Source organism: Pinus tabuliformis, chromosome 7, assembly GCF_031772625.1.
Source record: "Pinus tabuliformis cultivar Carrire ecotype Pingquan chromosome 7, CPIR1, whole genome shotgun sequence".
NCBI classification, from domain to species: domain Eukaryota; kingdom Viridiplantae; phylum Streptophyta; class Pinopsida; order Pinales; family Pinaceae; genus Pinus; species Pinus tabuliformis.
Genome location: NC_142293.1, coordinates 1,183,002,762 through 1,183,020,369, shown reverse-complemented (window position 1 = coordinate 1,183,020,369; position 17,608 = coordinate 1,183,002,762). Strand labels below are relative to the sequence as shown.

At 35.2% G+C, this 17,608-nt stretch overlaps 1 protein-coding gene across 1 annotated transcript in view; it reads right to left on the bottom strand.

The window, feature by feature from the left end:
* LOC149251673 (Ypt/Rab-GAP domain of gyp1p superfamily protein) overlaps positions 1 to 17,608 on the bottom strand; it is a 452,310-nt gene that overhangs the window by 400,470 nt on the left and 34,232 nt on the right. The window contains exon 2 of the mRNA XM_089459518.1: positions 13,019 to 13,114. Within this exon, the coding sequence (XP_089315644.1) occupies positions 13,019 to 13,114 (96 nt within the window). The remainder of the gene's footprint in view (positions 1 to 13,018; positions 13,115 to 17,608) is intronic.

Genomic DNA, 17,608 nt, shown 5'->3' with positions numbered 1-17,608 from the left:
AACTCCCAAATCAAAAAACTTCAAAAGTCTCACTCCGCTAATCCTTCCAAGTAATAGATTTACTACTACAAATCCCTAATAATCTCAATCAGAGATCAAGTTCTAATACCATGTGAAAATTTCAAACCCTAGGAGACCAATGTCCTTATGATCTCAATCAAACGAGTAGATTGTTGAATTTAATAAATGTTCAAATCAAATTTCAGACCACAACATCAATCACATAATATCTAGAACTTAGACAGCAAAAGCATACAAATTAATTTCCAACGCATATGTAATTAATCTTTCATATCAGCTTTTCATTCCTTCAAAAAACTCACAAGAAAACATCCACACACTACCCAAAAAACATGTTATAAATAAATACATAAGAAATAATGTAAAATAATGTAAATGATAATAATCATAAATAATGATTAGTTAACTAGTAATTAGGTTGAAGAGTCATGTCTAAATGAGACATGGCTCTCCATGAAGAGACACCGGCTTGGTATATAAGCAAGCCTCTCACTCTCATTGTATCATCATTCTTATTCATATATTTAAAATATAATATTTATATCCTCAATGAATAACTTCATATTTCAAGTCCTCTAGAGTAATTAATCTGAAGAAGGAACTTTGTTCGCTTCATTTGGTATCAGAGCGGTTCAATCCTCTGGCTGCCTAACCACTACACAGAACCACGCTCTCTGACCAAGGCCTTTGGCCATCAGGGTTTCGTCAACATTGTTGCCGTTGAGATTGAAGCGTTTCGCTACACGTTTGGAATTTCTCCGTTGCTGATTTGCCAGTTGGCCTTTGGCCATTAAAAAAAAAATCATTAAAAAAAATATAAAATACAAAATTATATATTGAATTAAAAATTTAAAATATATATATATATATATATATATATATAAAGTATAAAAAAATAATATAGTAAAGAATATATATATTAAAAATAAGATAAAAAACTTATATAGCAAAAAATATATATTAAAAGTTATATATTAAAAACCAAAACAAAACAAAAATCAAGTAAAAAGAAACGCACTTTACCTGGTCGGCACGAGTAACAAATGCCTAAGCTGCAGCTGCCTGAGCCACCGCAACTGGACGAGACAAACAGACACAAGACCTTAGCGGAACCTCTGCACGTCATCAGCCTTCAGCTGCTCTGGTAACTGCAACCATAAGATACCCAACACTCAAAGCCGCCGCCACCTCTACCGCCGCTCGACTGTCCGATTGGTCGCTCGATAGACATCGATGCAGCACTCCAAACACCACTGCACGACCCTTTAACCATTTTACTTGTTGGTTGTTGCCGCCATAGCCACTAGAACATTGTCATCGCTGACATTTAGCAATATTCATTGTAGATCCTTATCAATGTGCATTCGTCTACACCTGTAACTACGAACTACCGTGGGCACAAGTCAGGGGTTCAAATATTAAATAAGTTCCTCGACATTCTCAAGTGAATTTGGTGCAGCCGTTAAAGATTCCAGCTCGATAGTTGTCTACAAATCTGAATTCGAGAATTGTGTTATCAACCAGTGGGAAAGTCGTCGTCCACAATGGCCACATTCTGTATAGAGATTAATCTCGTTGTACATTTATTGACTGAGAAATTGTCATCAGATTGTTGTCGAGTAATCATTGTTGTGGGGAACTGAGAGGTCACATCATATAACAAAGAATCAAGCCCTTCAAATACTAAATCGAAAAGTATACATACTAATTAGCGTTAATTAACTACAAATCATTACTCCAAAACATTAAATCTTGTGCAAATCGATACTATATAAGTCTCATAATAAAACCCCCACTCTAGGATAATGCTCCTTTGTCCTATACACCTTAAGTATTCCATTTGAAGTAAAATATATATATATTAGGTGAAATTTAATAAGATAATACACCCTAAGGTTCCATTTGAGGTAATTAGAAATAATAAGGTTCCATTTGTTGTAATTAGAAGTAATAAAGGGTTATTATTAAACGTTAAATCTCATCAACGAATACAAAAGTAATTCATTTCCCTCAAAAAAAAGGAGTCTAATTCGAAAATAAAAGAAAGAAGATTCTCCTATAAAAGTATTCCAATTATAACTTTTAAATTATTTACATTAAAAGGGTGTATCCAAAGGAAAGAGATAATAGCCCACGGGGCTTTGGATTGACGGTGAATGGGTGCACTATTACGGCACTCCTTGTATATGTCACTGGTTCAAATCCCCCGTGGGTGCTTACCTACCAAAAAAAAAGAGATTAACATTGCCATTAATCTAAACATTGAAGTTAATTACATTAATATTAATTTGGCAAATCAACTATTAATTCTAAAGCCAAATATAGGGGAACAAGAGGATTTTTTTGGCAGAAAATAATATGAAATTAATGATTTACAAGTGACAATTGATCATTATGAGTACGTATCTCAATTCTGTGTCATAACTATGCTTGACAAAGAGGTTGACATAATTCTCAGTCGACCTTGGTTCAAGGAATTAGGTACGTTCATTTTAAACACAGAAAACAAATTCTTGATGTTCCCTTACAAGAAGAAGATGGTCATGTTCTAAGACATGACAACGAAATCAAAATTGATAATGCCTTCAGTAAAAGATCTTAAGGATATTTTTTAATTAATTTTTCAAGAGAATCCAAAAATAGTATCGAAGAAGCAGAAAGAGCTTGAAGAAGTCATATCCAACAAAAATAAGGAAAATTCATGTTTAAAGGAGCATAATCAAAAGCTGCTTACACAAGTAAGAAAATGTAAAGCTAAGAAACACCAATTAGAACAAGAAAAGGAAATTTCTAAAAAGAAACTCAACGAAAATCTATTAGGAAAAGAAGAGGAAAGTTTATGCATAAAGAACCTTAACCGAAGCTTATTAGAACAAATCAAGTGTTTAAAAACTGATAAGCTTGATAACCAAAATAAAGTCGACTCAGAAAATGAGGAACTTTTATGTCTCAGAAACCATAATCGAAGTCTACTCACTCAAATTAAAAAACTTAAGGATGATAGGAACTCATTGGAAAATAAGTTAGAAGAACTTATCACAAAAGAAATGTCGAAGTCGTCAGTCCAAGTTGAAGGTAAAGGAACAAAAACCGATCCAGTGAATATCATAACTCAAGAAGAATGCAAACTAGTTGAAGAAAAGACACACTTAGATGTTGCATTTCAGATGATAAACACCCCAAGTAAAGATTCAGTAACCAACTCAACAACATTGTCACCTAAAGTAAATAAAAAAAATAAAAAGAAAAAATTCACACACTTAATAAGGGAAAATCAAACCAAAAAAGTTCACTATCGGCATCCGAATCATGAGAGTAGACAACTCGACCATGCTACATATCGGGACCATTCAAAATAGAAACAACAAACTGATGTTCCAGAGAAGTGTGATGTAACCTCAATCCAGTGACCAGTCCTATGATGACAAATCGTTACAAAATACCAGTGATTAGAATATTCCGCAGAAGATTAATCTAGAATGGTCTGATCCCTTCTCAGTGCGACAATTTTGTTTGTCGATTAGAAGATCATATGACTGTTCCGAGACGAAAAGACATTCGAACCCGAAGAAGAGATCAAGCCTTTTTCATCGACAAGCTTTGAGGACAAAGCTTTTTGAGAAGGAAGGCAATGTTATGAACAAATATATAGGAAATAATATAAAATAATGTAAATGATAATAAACATACATAATGATTAGTTAATTAGTAATTAGGTTGAAGAGTCATGTCTAAATGAAACATGACTCTCCATGAAGAGACACCTGCTTGGTATATAAGCAAGCCTCTCACTCTCATTGTATCATCATTCTTATTCATATATTTAAAATATAATATTTATATCCTCAATGGATAACTTCATATTTCAAGTCTTCTGGAGTAATTAATCTGAAGAAGGAACTTTGCTCGCTTCAAAACAACACTGCATGTATACCAAAAGAATTCTCTAAACTGATCTTGTACAACCAGTTGAAAAAAATCAGAAACAGTAAAAAACTGTTATATGACCTCCAGGACAACCTATACAGACTATCCATGTGAGATGTGATACTGTACATATGACTGTACTGATCTGTACGTCACAGTAGGTACAGCTGTACAAACTTTTGTATGGCTGTATGGAACTATTATACAGGATTGCATGCTGCTAGAAACATCTCTTTCCTCACTACCTGCTTTCTCTCCCTTTCTACAACTGTTCAATTGTGTTGAAAGCATCTACCTTGCCCTATTTTTATTTATTTAGTGCAGCCTCTATCTTTATCTTTTTAGCAGAGAATCAATTTTTAAGATTTCTCATCGTCTAAGTCATGCATGAGATAAAATTTTAGACTCAACTGCTAAATATAAGGCTACCACTTTCTTTTTACTGATGTGAATTACAAAATAAAATTACTTTTTCCAAGAATAGAATTACTTTTCAAAAATATCTCGATCTACTTCTCACATGTTCACATTAAACATGTGCAGAAGTTGCTGTCCAAGCTATAATTCTCAACACTACGTTCATGTTCACCCATCACTTCACAAATCTGCATTGTAAATTTACCGAAATATAAGTATCCCTTGCTTGGTGAAACAAGATTCTCAGCTATTTCTTTTAGTTGTGAAAGAAGACATCTGAATTATGTTCCAAAAATTAATGTTTTAAGGATGAATGCACAAACTCCAAAATTTTTGAAAATAGTTATTTTCAAAATGAATGCAGTATACAAGGTTATTCATGTTGGGAAGAAGCTACAAAGAATGTGTGTGATACCCTTATCCAATTCTAAGAACAATTTAATGGAGATAAAACTCCATAGCATTTGTCTACAAGAAGCAAGAATGGAATAAAATAAGAAATCAAAAACAAAAATATGGAGTCTTAAAGATGAATGCAAGCATGTTCGCGAATTGTGGACAAAGTTCAATTTTTTTGCACCAGCCTTACTTCGAGTTAAATATCACTTAGATCATAAATTAGTAAGCAGGCCACAATGAGAATGAGGAGATTTAGGGAGGTTTATTTAAGTTTTGAAACAATAAGAAGCTCAGTTCCTAATGAAGTTTGGCTAAACTTGAGAAGACATCTCATTGTATGTAAACATCAACAGCTCTTATGGTGCAGATGGCGGAAGCTAATAGATTATGGTGTTGGTATTTGCGTGATGCTATTATTAATACATAAAGCAGATGGTTGCATCCAACTACTCTGGAAATATAATGGTGCTTCTCTTGAATTGGAGAAGCCTGCCATGCAGATATTCAGCTTATCTTAGGAAGCTTCATTATGTGAAATACATTGAAGGACATCTATCTCACCCACACTAGTAAGAGAGATCAAATGGGGATAAAAATGTGCAGATCTGCTCTCCACAGAAACTTTATAATGCTTGCAATTCCCTTCCAACTTAGTAAAGCAATTTTAAGTTGAGAAGTCCATTGAAAATTATGGATTAATAGATCGCTTCGATGATGGCCATGAACTGGACGCTGGTTGTAATGGTACTGACAATAGTGAACTAGATCATGTCGCTTTCACTGTTGCTTATAAAGATCCTTGTTAGATGATCCAAAAATACTTTATTATCATAGGTTATAAAATTGAAATAAAATAATTATTAATTTAAGAAATTAAATTAATAATTATTCTAGAATGATTAATTATTTTAGAGACAATTAGAATTAGTATATTGCTGTAACAAGATATGACTCTCCAAATGTGTCGTATCTTAGGCTCTATTATAGGAGATTAGTTAGCTAGTTGGTTTGAATAGCATTTATTGTAAATGGACACTTGTTATTTAATAAGTGCTCCATAATTAGAGGTAGTTAGGACATGGAGCTTATAAATAGCTCATTGCAAGAGTGTTTGGTTGTTCGGGTGTAAACTCTTGCAAAATCAATTATGTAATTGTTTTTTTCTGATTAATAAAATTACGTGTTTGAGGACACTTCTGCCATTATTGTGGTATCCGAGCTCCAGTAATGCTGCAGTTGATTTGAAGAGGAGATTCCAGCTCTATAATTTTTTGGAAACCTCCATTGAATGATAAGCGAATGATTGGTATGAGAATTGTTAAATTTTTGTTCAAAAAGAAGAAATTTTATTATTTTAGTGATTTTAGATTTTTTAAAATCTGAAAATCAATTGTAAGAATTAGTGTTGCCACCATTTGACTACGATTGCTGTGAGGAATTCTGAAGTCACTAGAAGATCTGGAAAGTTCAGACCACATAAATTGAACTTTCATATTTCTATTCGGTTTGTTTGAAAAAGAATATCGATCAAATTTATGTTCATATTCTGTTGGACAAGAACAGGGAACGTTGAAAACGGCAGCAAATATTGTGACCCCTGCGAACACGTGTTTTTTCTCACCGATGTACATATAGTACTGTAAGCAAAAGGAATGCCTGTTATATCCTTCTGCTTCTCCATTTTCACCATCCAGAGATGGTATTGAAATGAAAGTATGCGATAGCCAACTGTCGAGTACTTGCAGCGTAAATTCCTTACAATTCTTCTTTCATAAACTGTCTTTCGCTCTCGCCATTTTTCAGTGAACAAAAATCGAAATCTGGATCAAAATGAAAAATTAGAAATTGAAATCTGAAATTGCAATCGGGAATCGAATTCTGGAATCGAAATCGGGCAAAATGAAAATTAGAATTTTATATAATTGGGTATCTGCAGCGGATTTTTTGTTGTTTGTTTTTTGGCAGTGAAGCAGCCGGCGTGAGCGGTCTATTTCAAGATCACGTTCTAGGTCATTGTCGCATCGTCGTGGAAGAAGCCGCAGTCTAAGCTACAACAGCCGAAGTCGCAGCGATTTATTAGAAAAGGCAACGTGTACCTGACTTCTACTGTTCGAAAACTTTTCACGGGCGTCTTTTAAACGTGGCTGGAAGTGAAATTCCTTTACTGTCAAGGCTATGAACGAATAAAGTGCAGTATGATCAAGATCTGGAAACTGGAAGCATAAATAGTTTGATGATCTCTGGGCATTCTCTCGACCCTTTGCTTCGGTAACCGTCGTTCCAGCCAAGCTTCCAAACAACTTTGACAACCTGCGTGGATTGGTAAACTTACCAAGTAGAATTCTCTTTTTAAAAGTCAACGTGAGTTAGGAATGATATATGCTTTAAAAGTAGAATTCACCTTTTAAAAAAGCTCACGTAACATTCATTTTTTTTTAATGGTTTTTTTTAAAAAATCATGATAAGATGCATAATAAAGGTTTTGTAAAGGAGAAATCAAGTGAATTACAAAGTTTTTTTTAATAGTTTGTAATTTGGAGAGATAAGGTTTTGTAATATATAGTTTGTAATTTGTAATTGGGTGAGATGCGGTATAATCATTTTATGTAATTGGAGTAATAAGGGTGATGTTTTGAAATTTTTTGGAGTAATAAGGAGTTTTATTTGTAACTTGGAGAGATAAGGTGTGTTTGATAATTTGTTTTCAAGAAGCTATTTTTTTAATTGGGATCATCATATTTGTAACTCAAAGTAATTTTACTTTGAGGGGGGTAAATTTTTTTTTACCAGATTGTGCAAAAGCACCGTTGTAAAAAGTCAAATTTTGAAAGTTGCCCTGTAAAAATTTGAGAAATTGACTAGAGCCAAGTGCAAAGCTCAGTCAATATTCTCCTGTTTTGACGACTATTCGAGGGTCAAGGCCAAGCCCCGATAGATCGTGTTTTTTGCGTGGTGTATTGTGTTGACTATCTTGTACCTTCTGTTCTGCTTCTTGGTGCGTCTCTTCAACGATAAAAATGTCTAAGTTGATTAATTTATTTTCTGATTCCGACAAACTTGAGGGCACTAAATCTTATAAAACGTGGCATCGTCTTATTGAAAGCACACTCATTTACAATGAATTATGGCAAGGAATATGTGATGGAGATGTAAAGCCGAATAAACCCACAGATGCAGATCCACTGGCAAAATGGGAAATCAAGAATGCTAAAGCCTTAGCTCTTATTAAATCGTTTGTGAATGATGAAATGTATGTACATATAGAGAATGCCACAGATGCATGGACTGCCTTGAAAACTTTTAAAGACCTCTTTGATACTCAGCCAGAATCAAAGAAGGTTGATCTACAGTTAAAATTGTTGCAACAAAAATTAACTGAAGATGGTGATATTCTTGAATATCTCTCCAGACTTAAGAATATTAAGCAGGAAATTATTAATGCTGGTTTTCCCGCAATTGATGATAGCTTTATGGTCACAATTGTAATTGTTGGGCTTCCTTCTTCCTATACGCATTTTTTAGAAACTTTACAAGTTACTGGGAAATTAGAAAAACTAAAGTTTGATGAACTTTGTGAAATGTTAAGTCAGCATGATAAAACTTTTGGGAAGAAGAAGAAAGTTGGTGAAGATGTTTTTCTCACAGAAGCCAGCACAAGTAAGTCTTCAGCAGATAGTTCTCGAGGAAGAGGCCGATGGAATCAGAATCAAGCAACACATAATCGAGGTCGAAGCCAAAGTAGAGGCAACAATTTTAACAGAGGAGGAAGAAATAATTTTCAAGGTAGAGGAAACAACCAAGGAAGAGGCAATTTTCAAGGACAAGGATATAATAGTCAAGGTAGAGGACAATCTCCAAATAGAGGTCAAAGCAGAGGCAGAGGACAATCTTCAGGACGAGGAAGAGACTTAAGTCAAATTGTATGTCGAAGATGTAACAAAGTTGGCCATTATGCTGAAGATTGTCGAACTTCACTTAGTAGAATTCCCAAGTTTCAGCAGCATTCAGCACAATTTGCAAATGATCAAGATGAAGACAGCTCAGAATATGTTTTTACTTCCTCACCAGCATCACAAATTTCATCTCATCTTAGAAGTGACTATGAAGATGCCTGGATCTTGGATTCCGGGGCAACTCAGCACATGACATGTCGACGTGATTTTTTCTGGAATTTTCAAGAATGCCAACTTAATTCAATTTTTCTTGCTGATGATACAAAACATACTCCTTATGGAAAAGGAGTCGTAAAAAAATTTCTCCCTGACATTGGAGAAAAATTGATTTCCAATGTATGGTATGTACCTAGTTTCAAGAAAAATTTGCTCTCTTTAGTCACGATTCGACAAGCAGGACATCAGGTGATTATGGAAGATGGTTTAGTGAAGATTAATTCAGTGAAACAGAACTTGAAAACAGTTATGACAGGTTATGAAGATGGCAAATTGTTACGGATGAAAGGGACAGTTATTCCAAGGCATTCTAATTTTGCAGGGGCAGTGACTACAGGTATTTCACCTATCAGACTATGGCATGTAAGATATGGACATTTGAATTTTGAGAGTCTTTCTCAATTGCAGAAACAAGGAATGGTTAAAGGACTTCCCACATTCAAAAAGGAAAATGCAAAATGTGAAGCTTGCATTTATGGGAAACAAAATCGAGAAAGTTTTCCAACAAGTTCATGGCGTGCAAACAGGCGGCTACAACTAGTTCACAGTGATGTTTGTGGTCCACTACAAACTTCATTTGGTGGTTGCAAGTATTTCTTACTATTCATTGATGATTTCAGCAGAATGACTTGGGTTTACTTCTTGAAGAACAAGTCAGAAGCATTTGATAAGTTTAAAATTTTTCGCCAACTTGTTGAAAATGAAGAAAAGATAGGTACTCTCAGGACGGATAATGGGGGAGAATTCACTTCAAATGAATTCAAAAATTATTGCAGTGAAAATGGCATAAGACGACATCTTACTAATGTTTACACTCCACAGCAAAATGGAGTAGTCGAAAGAATGAACCACACTTTGTTAGGAATGGCGAGATCCATGTTAACCTTCAAGAGGTTAAGTCCAACATATTGGGCGGAAGCAATACATACCGCTGTCTACTTAAGAAACAGATCTCCAACTGCTTCTTTAGACGAAATCACACCTTATGAAGCTTGGTTTGGTTTCACACCTCGAGTTAAACATCTTAGAGTTTTTGGGTCAGTGTGTTATGCCTTAGTTACGAAAGAAAAACGAACTAAGCTTGACTCAAGAAGTTTAAAATGCACAATGATTGGCTATTCTGATGAGAAGAAAGGGTATCGTCTTTTGACCAATGGAAAATTCATTGTGAGCAGGGATGTCATTTTTGATGAAACAGAGAGTAAGAGTGCTGAACAAATTGAAAATCTTCTTCACAAATTAGAAACTAAGGGAAGTAAAAGAAATGGAAAAGTGCAAAGTCAACCAACTTCACCAAATTGGTATGAACTTGATTTTCCTTCCTCTGAAGATGAGTCATCCAGTCCATCTACATCAACAACATCATCTGGGTCTTCTAGCAGTTCACCCGCATCTCCAAGCAGCAGCAGTTCTTCAGACAGTGAGTCTCCACATTCTTCACCTGAACGATGAACATCAGTTTATATTAATCCTCTTTACAATGATGGGGACTTTACAGACGCGCAAACAAGTGAGCACCAACTTCCGAAATGGGCAGTTCAACTTTTGAAAGATGTAAAGCCTGATGAACAGAATAAAACTGGCACCCGAAGGGCACATAGAAGTGAAGGCAATTTTGCCCTGATAGCAAATGATTTTATTGAACCTTCCACATACAAAGAGGCAGTAAAACATAAAGAATGGCAACAGGCTATGGTTGAAGAATATAAAGCAGTAATTGATAACAACACTTGGAAACTTGTTGAATGTCCAGCAAATGTTAAACCCATAGGATGCAAATGGGTTTACAGAATTAAGTATAATCAGAAGGGTGAACTTGACAAGTATAAAGCACGACTTGTCGCAAAAGGTTTTGCGCAGCAAGAAGGCATTGATTATGAAGAAACCTTTGCTCCAACAGCTAAATGGAACACCATCCGATTAACACTTGCATTGGCCGCTCAAAAAGGATGGAAAGTTCATCAAATGGATGTGAAAAGTGCTTTTCTCAACGGGGATTTACAGGAGGACGTGTATATGACCCAACCACCAGGTTTTGAAGTGGAAGGACAAGAACATAAAGTCTGCAAATTGATCAAGGCTTTATATGGGTTAAAACAAGCTCCCCGAGCCTGGTATGCAAAGATGGATGATTACCTTAAGAAAGTTGGTTTTCATCGCAGTGAATCTGATGATACTTCGAATGTGCGACAACAGGGCAAATATCTGGTAATTCTTGTTATGTATGTCGATGATTTGATCATCACAGGTAATCATGATGATCATATTGCACAGGTAAAAAAGGAGTTACATGCAGGTTTTAAGATGACAGATTTGGGATTACTTCACTACTATCTTGGAGTTGAAGTCTTCCAACATCCACATCATATTTTCATTTCTCAGAGCAAGTATGCCGCAGAGGTTCTTCAGCGATTTGGCATGCAAGATTGCAAGCCCGTTCTCACCCCCATGGAGCAAAACTTGAAACTTTCAAAATTTGAAGGGGGGGGAAAGGTGGACAATACAACTTACAGACAGTTGATTGGCAGCTTGATTTATTTGACAAATACTCGTCCTGATCTATCTTATGCAGTCAGTATTCTTTCACGTTTTATGCAGGAACCACGAGACAGCCACTGGAATGCAGCCAAAAGAGTTCTTCGATATATCCAAGGAACAAAAGATTTTGGTCTTCTTTACACAAAGACTAAAAATTTTGTACTTGGTGGATATTCTGATGCCGACTTTGCTGGGAGTATTGATGATCGAGCATCAACATCAGGTTATTTAATGAATATGGGGTCAGCAGCAGTATCTTGGAGTTGTAAGAAACAAGCTACAGTGGCCACTTCTTCAGCAGAAGCATAATACATTTCAGCATGGGAAGCAGCATGTGAAATTGTTTGGTTGCGCCGAATTTTGCAGGACTTGGGCATTTCTCAGGGAGAAGCTACATCATTGTTCATTGACAGCCAGTCAGCCATCAAACTTGCCAAGAACCCAGTTTTTCATTCAAAGACAAAGCATGTGGACACCAAGTATCATCATATCAGGTCGCTCATTGCCAAAGATGTCCTCAAACCAGTTTATTGTCCTTCCGAAGATCAGATCTCCGACATTTTCACAAAACCGCTTGGCAGAATAAAATTTACTAAGTTCAGGGATGAACTTGGTATCTGTTGTAATGTATCTTTGGATCATAGGGGGGAATGTTAGATGATCCAAAAATACTTTATTATCATAGATTATAAAATTGAAATAAAATAATTATTAATTTAAGAAATTAAATTAATAATTATTCTAGAATGATTAATTATTTTAGAGACAATTAGAATTAGTATATTGTTGTAACAAGATATGACTCTCCAAATGTGTCGTATCTTAGGCTCTATTATAGGAGATTAGTTAGCTAGTTGGTTTGAATAGCATTTATTGTAAATGGACACTTTTTATTTAATAAGTGCTCCATAATTAGAGGTAGTTAGGACATGGAGCTTATAAATAGCTCATTGCAAGAGTGTTTGGTTGTTCGGGTGTAAACTCTTGCAAAATCAATTATGTAATTGTTTTTTTCTGATTAATAAAATTACGTGTCTGAAGACACTTCTGCCATTAATCCTTAAATCTTCATTTGTAATCATGATGATAGACAGCAAGTGCAGCTCAAGTCTGTCTCACATAAGTTTGGTCCATTTCTCAAGTGCATGCACCATTCTTGTCTTGTGATTTGCTAATGATATTCCTGATTCCAAAATAGATCAAATGATCTACTTTAGTGCCAGATTTCTGAGACAAATTTGATATTTATAGCAAGACAGCATTTCGTTGTTTGGCAAAGGATATATAGCGATTATAAGAGACAGGTATTTACTATTAAAACCTTCTATAGACACTTCAAATATATGAATAACCCTGATTCCCAACATTCTGTTCACCTCAAGCCATTTTATGCCTGGTCAAGTTAGAGTGTAATAAATAAAATAAAAACTCAGAAATTAGATGGTGGAAGCAGTGATTAATCAACAAACATGCTTACCTATAAAATCAGTATAAATGTAGTCCAGTGCAGAGCATGGTTTGAAAGATAATAAAAAGACTAATCTTACCCCTCGCTGAATTCGAGACAGGACTTTTCCAATGTCAAGGTAACCTTCTTCACTAAATGCAGAACGCCACTTACGTTCACTGAGTGTTTTTCCAGCCTACATAATCAGTCATCAGTCATCAAAAAGTCATCTAACCGCGTAAGAACAAACTACAAATTAGAATTAAGGGCAGCATAAAATGGTAATTACTATGTAATATATCAATGTCCTCAGTTATCTAGTTTGTAGACTACTTATGGTCCCATAGAAACCATAAAATGATGCACTCGGTCAATAATAAATTGTGAACAATTGTGAAAAACATTAAATCATTAGAAAACCAATCTCAGACATGATTCATCACCATTTAAGTTAGCTTTCAAGTTTCAGGTTAATCATACACACTGTATCGTATAAATAACCCAATGGATTGCAACACCACTAAAAGTAACTTTCAATTCACAATCGCTAGCTACGTAAAATTTCAAAAGATGATGTGTAAAATTTTGACCAGCCATTGCCTAAGATGCAGCGTTTGATGTTTTGATATAAAAACTTGTTTTAAATGCAAAAGCCAAATATTTCAATACGTAATCAGTGCCTTTTATGGAGTCAAAGAGAAACAGAAAGAAACAGAAAACAATAGAAAGTGAATTTGGCAGAAGATAATCTAAGGTCTATCACTCAAAGACTGTCAAGATTGAAATCAATGACACATGAAAGCTTAAAAAGATATGTTTCATACATAAAAAAATCTGTGATGCTCACAAAGAAAAACTCACTTTGTTATCAAAATTTGGAGGATGAACAAAGTTTTGACAAATTCGGACAGTGGTATTCCCAAGGTACAAATCAGCTCTGCTAAATGGGGCAAAAATATGTGAACCAGAAGAGAGATAATTTATCCACGTGTGAGAGCTTGAGAAAGAGAGAGGAAGAGAGCTAATTCATCCTTCTTTTCATCTTTGTTGTCCTTCTTGATCTTTGCTAAGATGCCCAGAACTTGTCTTCTTGAAAGAGTGCAAATTGGTGGTGGAAGAATGAGGTCAAGTTACCTTTATACAATGATTTTCCTTAGCCAAAGGGATGTGTCTTTTGTCTGGGCCGACTTGACTTGGAGGGAGGCCGACTTGCAACTTTTGGAGCCAAAAATTACAATCCAAAATTCAAATTTTCTTCTTTAAAAGGTTGCAATGGAACATTGACTAAAAATAAATTTTCTTTTCACTCTAGCATTTAAAATATGCTTTACAGTAAAAAATACAAGTACATCAAGTGACCAAATATACATTATGAAGACCAACCATAGTTACAAATTCAACAAGGTGTTTATGCAGTAGACAATAAATATTTAATCAATCAAGCCACCCAAAAACTATGGTCAAACCCGGTCTTCCCCTCCAAGTCAAGCCACCCAATTTGATCCAAAAATTTGCTCTGCCTTATTTGACCCAGAAATTCTGGCCTCCTTGCAGCTGCAAGTTGCCCTAGAATTTTGGCCCCTGCAGCCCAGAAAAACTGCAAACCAAGAGAGAGATACTACGTCCACACGTATGAGTTGATGAAAGAGAGAAAGAGAACCAATTTGTCTTCCTCTTCATCTTATTTGTCCTTCCCTTCCTTCACTTGCTTGCCAAAAACTATCTTGTGAGAGAGATGTGAATTGCCCAGTTGGAGGTTGAACTGTCTTTATATAGTGATCTGTCTTGGCTGAATGGGTGTGTATTCTGCCAGGGCCAACTTGACTTAGAGAGAGGCCAACTTAACAACTTTTGGAGCCAAAAATTACAATTCAAAAATTCAATTTTTCTTCTTTGAAAAGTCACAATGGACTTTGACTCAAAATAAATTTTCTTCTGACTCTAACATTTAAAATATGCTTTACAATGATAAACACAAGTACATCAAGTGACCAAATATACATTATGAAGATTGACCATAGTTACAAGTTCAACAAATGTTGTGTCAATGGACCAGCTAATCAATAGACCTCGTAATTTACTGACAAACCATTAATACCAAATAGTGAACTCTATAACAATTAGCACCCCCAAATGACTTTCATTAAGAAAGAACTGTAAATTAGCACCTGGATTTATAAGGTCAAATCAAGTGTTAATAGTGGATCCATCTAGATTACATTATCCCCTACGGAATGTTGAGAATCCCAAAATTGTCAATGAATCAAACTTGTAAGATAAATCTCTATAACATCAAGGCCTTCCATGGACTAGATTCAAATATATGAATGAAGTGAAGCTAAGAATGCCCAAAGAAACTGCAACCTACAACCTATAATCCAGCCATGTACAAATTCTCCTGAGTGAATAAAAAGTCACTATCAACCATGGGTGAAACCATCTAGTCAAGGACTATTAAAGTCAATCCTTGCTAGACACGACGTATCCTACCACTAATGCCTATGGCCATGTACAAATTCTCCTGAGTGAATAAAAAGTCACTATCAACCATGGGTGAAACCATCTAGTCAAGGACTATTAAGGTCAATCCTTGCTAGACACGACGTATCCTACCACTAATGCCTATGGGCCCCAAGATATGAGTACAACCCTATCATTATGAATGAATGTTCTAATGCCAAACAATAATAGGAATTATCCATTCAAAGCCCAATGATAACGAACTTTGCTAAATGCAAGGTGGATAACTAATAAGGCTTGCAATCACTAAGATACTGAGCTTCTAAGAGCAAGATGTGTCATAGTTGATAGGGGAAGCCCACTAGAAGGAAAGTGATAATAAATCGCTCCAACAAGCACATATATGGATGTTACAAATAAGTAACTAATGTGATTGAAGTTCAAAGTATCGATCCTCAACATGAATCGACCTCTTCAAACTCAAACTAAATACATAACCAATGATACAAAAGACCAAGCATGAAACTTTGGATCCCAAACTATCCTTTTCTAACATGAAATAACTAAATGAGAAATATATCAGAATATGATTCATGATTTACTTGCAATAATTCAGTTTTTTTAGCCAACGCCAAGCAAAGACATGACTCAATGAATTGAAAACTCACAATCCAAATGGAAAACTAATGACCTATAAACACCCCTAAAACTCAACTTGACCCACAGCAAAGCAAACACTGGGAAATAATTTAAAACTTCATATCAAAAAATGAACTTTGACTCGTAAAGAAAAGCACAAAGAATGGCTCAACCTACCTAATAGCTTAAAAAGGGAACAACTGAACTGACCTATCCTAATAATTTGAACTATCTTCTTTTCCTTTTATTTTTCTTTTTCTCTTTTTTTATGGCCTTGATGTCACTCATATGCTCAAATTCTCAAAGTCACTCAAAAAAGAACCTGAACACTCATCATAATCAAATGACTAAAATAACAAATCATGGAGGCATGAAACATTGTGCGACCACTCATGCTTAGAGGAGAAGCATAACCAATCATGTGATATACCCAATACATAATACTCAAGAGCATGTTGATCGATTAAAAAGAGCACATATTTTGATGGTCGTTCTCTACAATAATTTGCCAAAAAAGAAAGAGAAAAAGTATGATCCTTTTCCACAAATAAATCCTCTATGTACCACTCATACGGTCACAATAGCCCCAAGTAGTCTCGCATGCAAAATCCAACTCGAGAACATCCGCGATAGGTGTCTGACCTAGAAATTCTTCTTGTTATCTTTACTACTCAAAAAAATACCCATTTTTCTTACCTTCTTCCTTGAGGTCCAGATTGAACAATAGTTGTTATTAGTATTACTCTTTCAACATGTTATTTTGAAATAACAACATTGACTGCTGCCCCCTTTTTGCTACAAATATTACTCTTATTAGGAAACGATGTCTCCTTTCAACCTATAAAGCCACTTAATCATCATTTTCAACATGATTACTGAGAAAAATAAGTATTTCATGCTCCAAATCTTGATCTACAAGTGTCGATGAATCAAAAAATAATGTGTTCTAAAGAGGAAGAAGGGTCATGATAACCAAAGCTTGTACTAGCAATTTTGTCCTCTAACATGATCATGTAATTGCCTATATCCTTTTCGTCACAAACTACACTCTATAACGCTATGTTACCCCTCATATTGGCATTGAGCGAAAAAATGTGATTTCATCACATGACACCATTGCAAGGGTAAATTAAAGGGACACTAATGAGGTGATGATACATAACTTCCATTTTTTGCTTGGAGATTGTGGTTGTGGATCATCTTCATCATGGCGGTGATGCATGATTTCTTTAGTGTTTTCTATTGCAGTTGAACTCGATGCATAGCTTTGCTCTTCGTGGTTACATTTAATGCTTAGATAGATAGTTATGGTTTGTTTCAAAGGGCCATCCCCTTTTCCAATTTGACCACTGTGAAGGCATAATGAAAGGTTAGAAATCATATCTTAGGATGGGACCACCCCCTTATGCACTTTAACTATGATAAAGACATGTTAAAGGTTATGTTATAAAAGGGAAACCCTTTCCATATCACTCGCCTAAGCACCAAATTATACCATGCAAATGGCCAAAAAGTGAAATGACATCGTCCTAAAGGGATGGCCCCCTTTGTATCCCATTTCATTTCCTCACTCATACCTTTCCATGGAGCA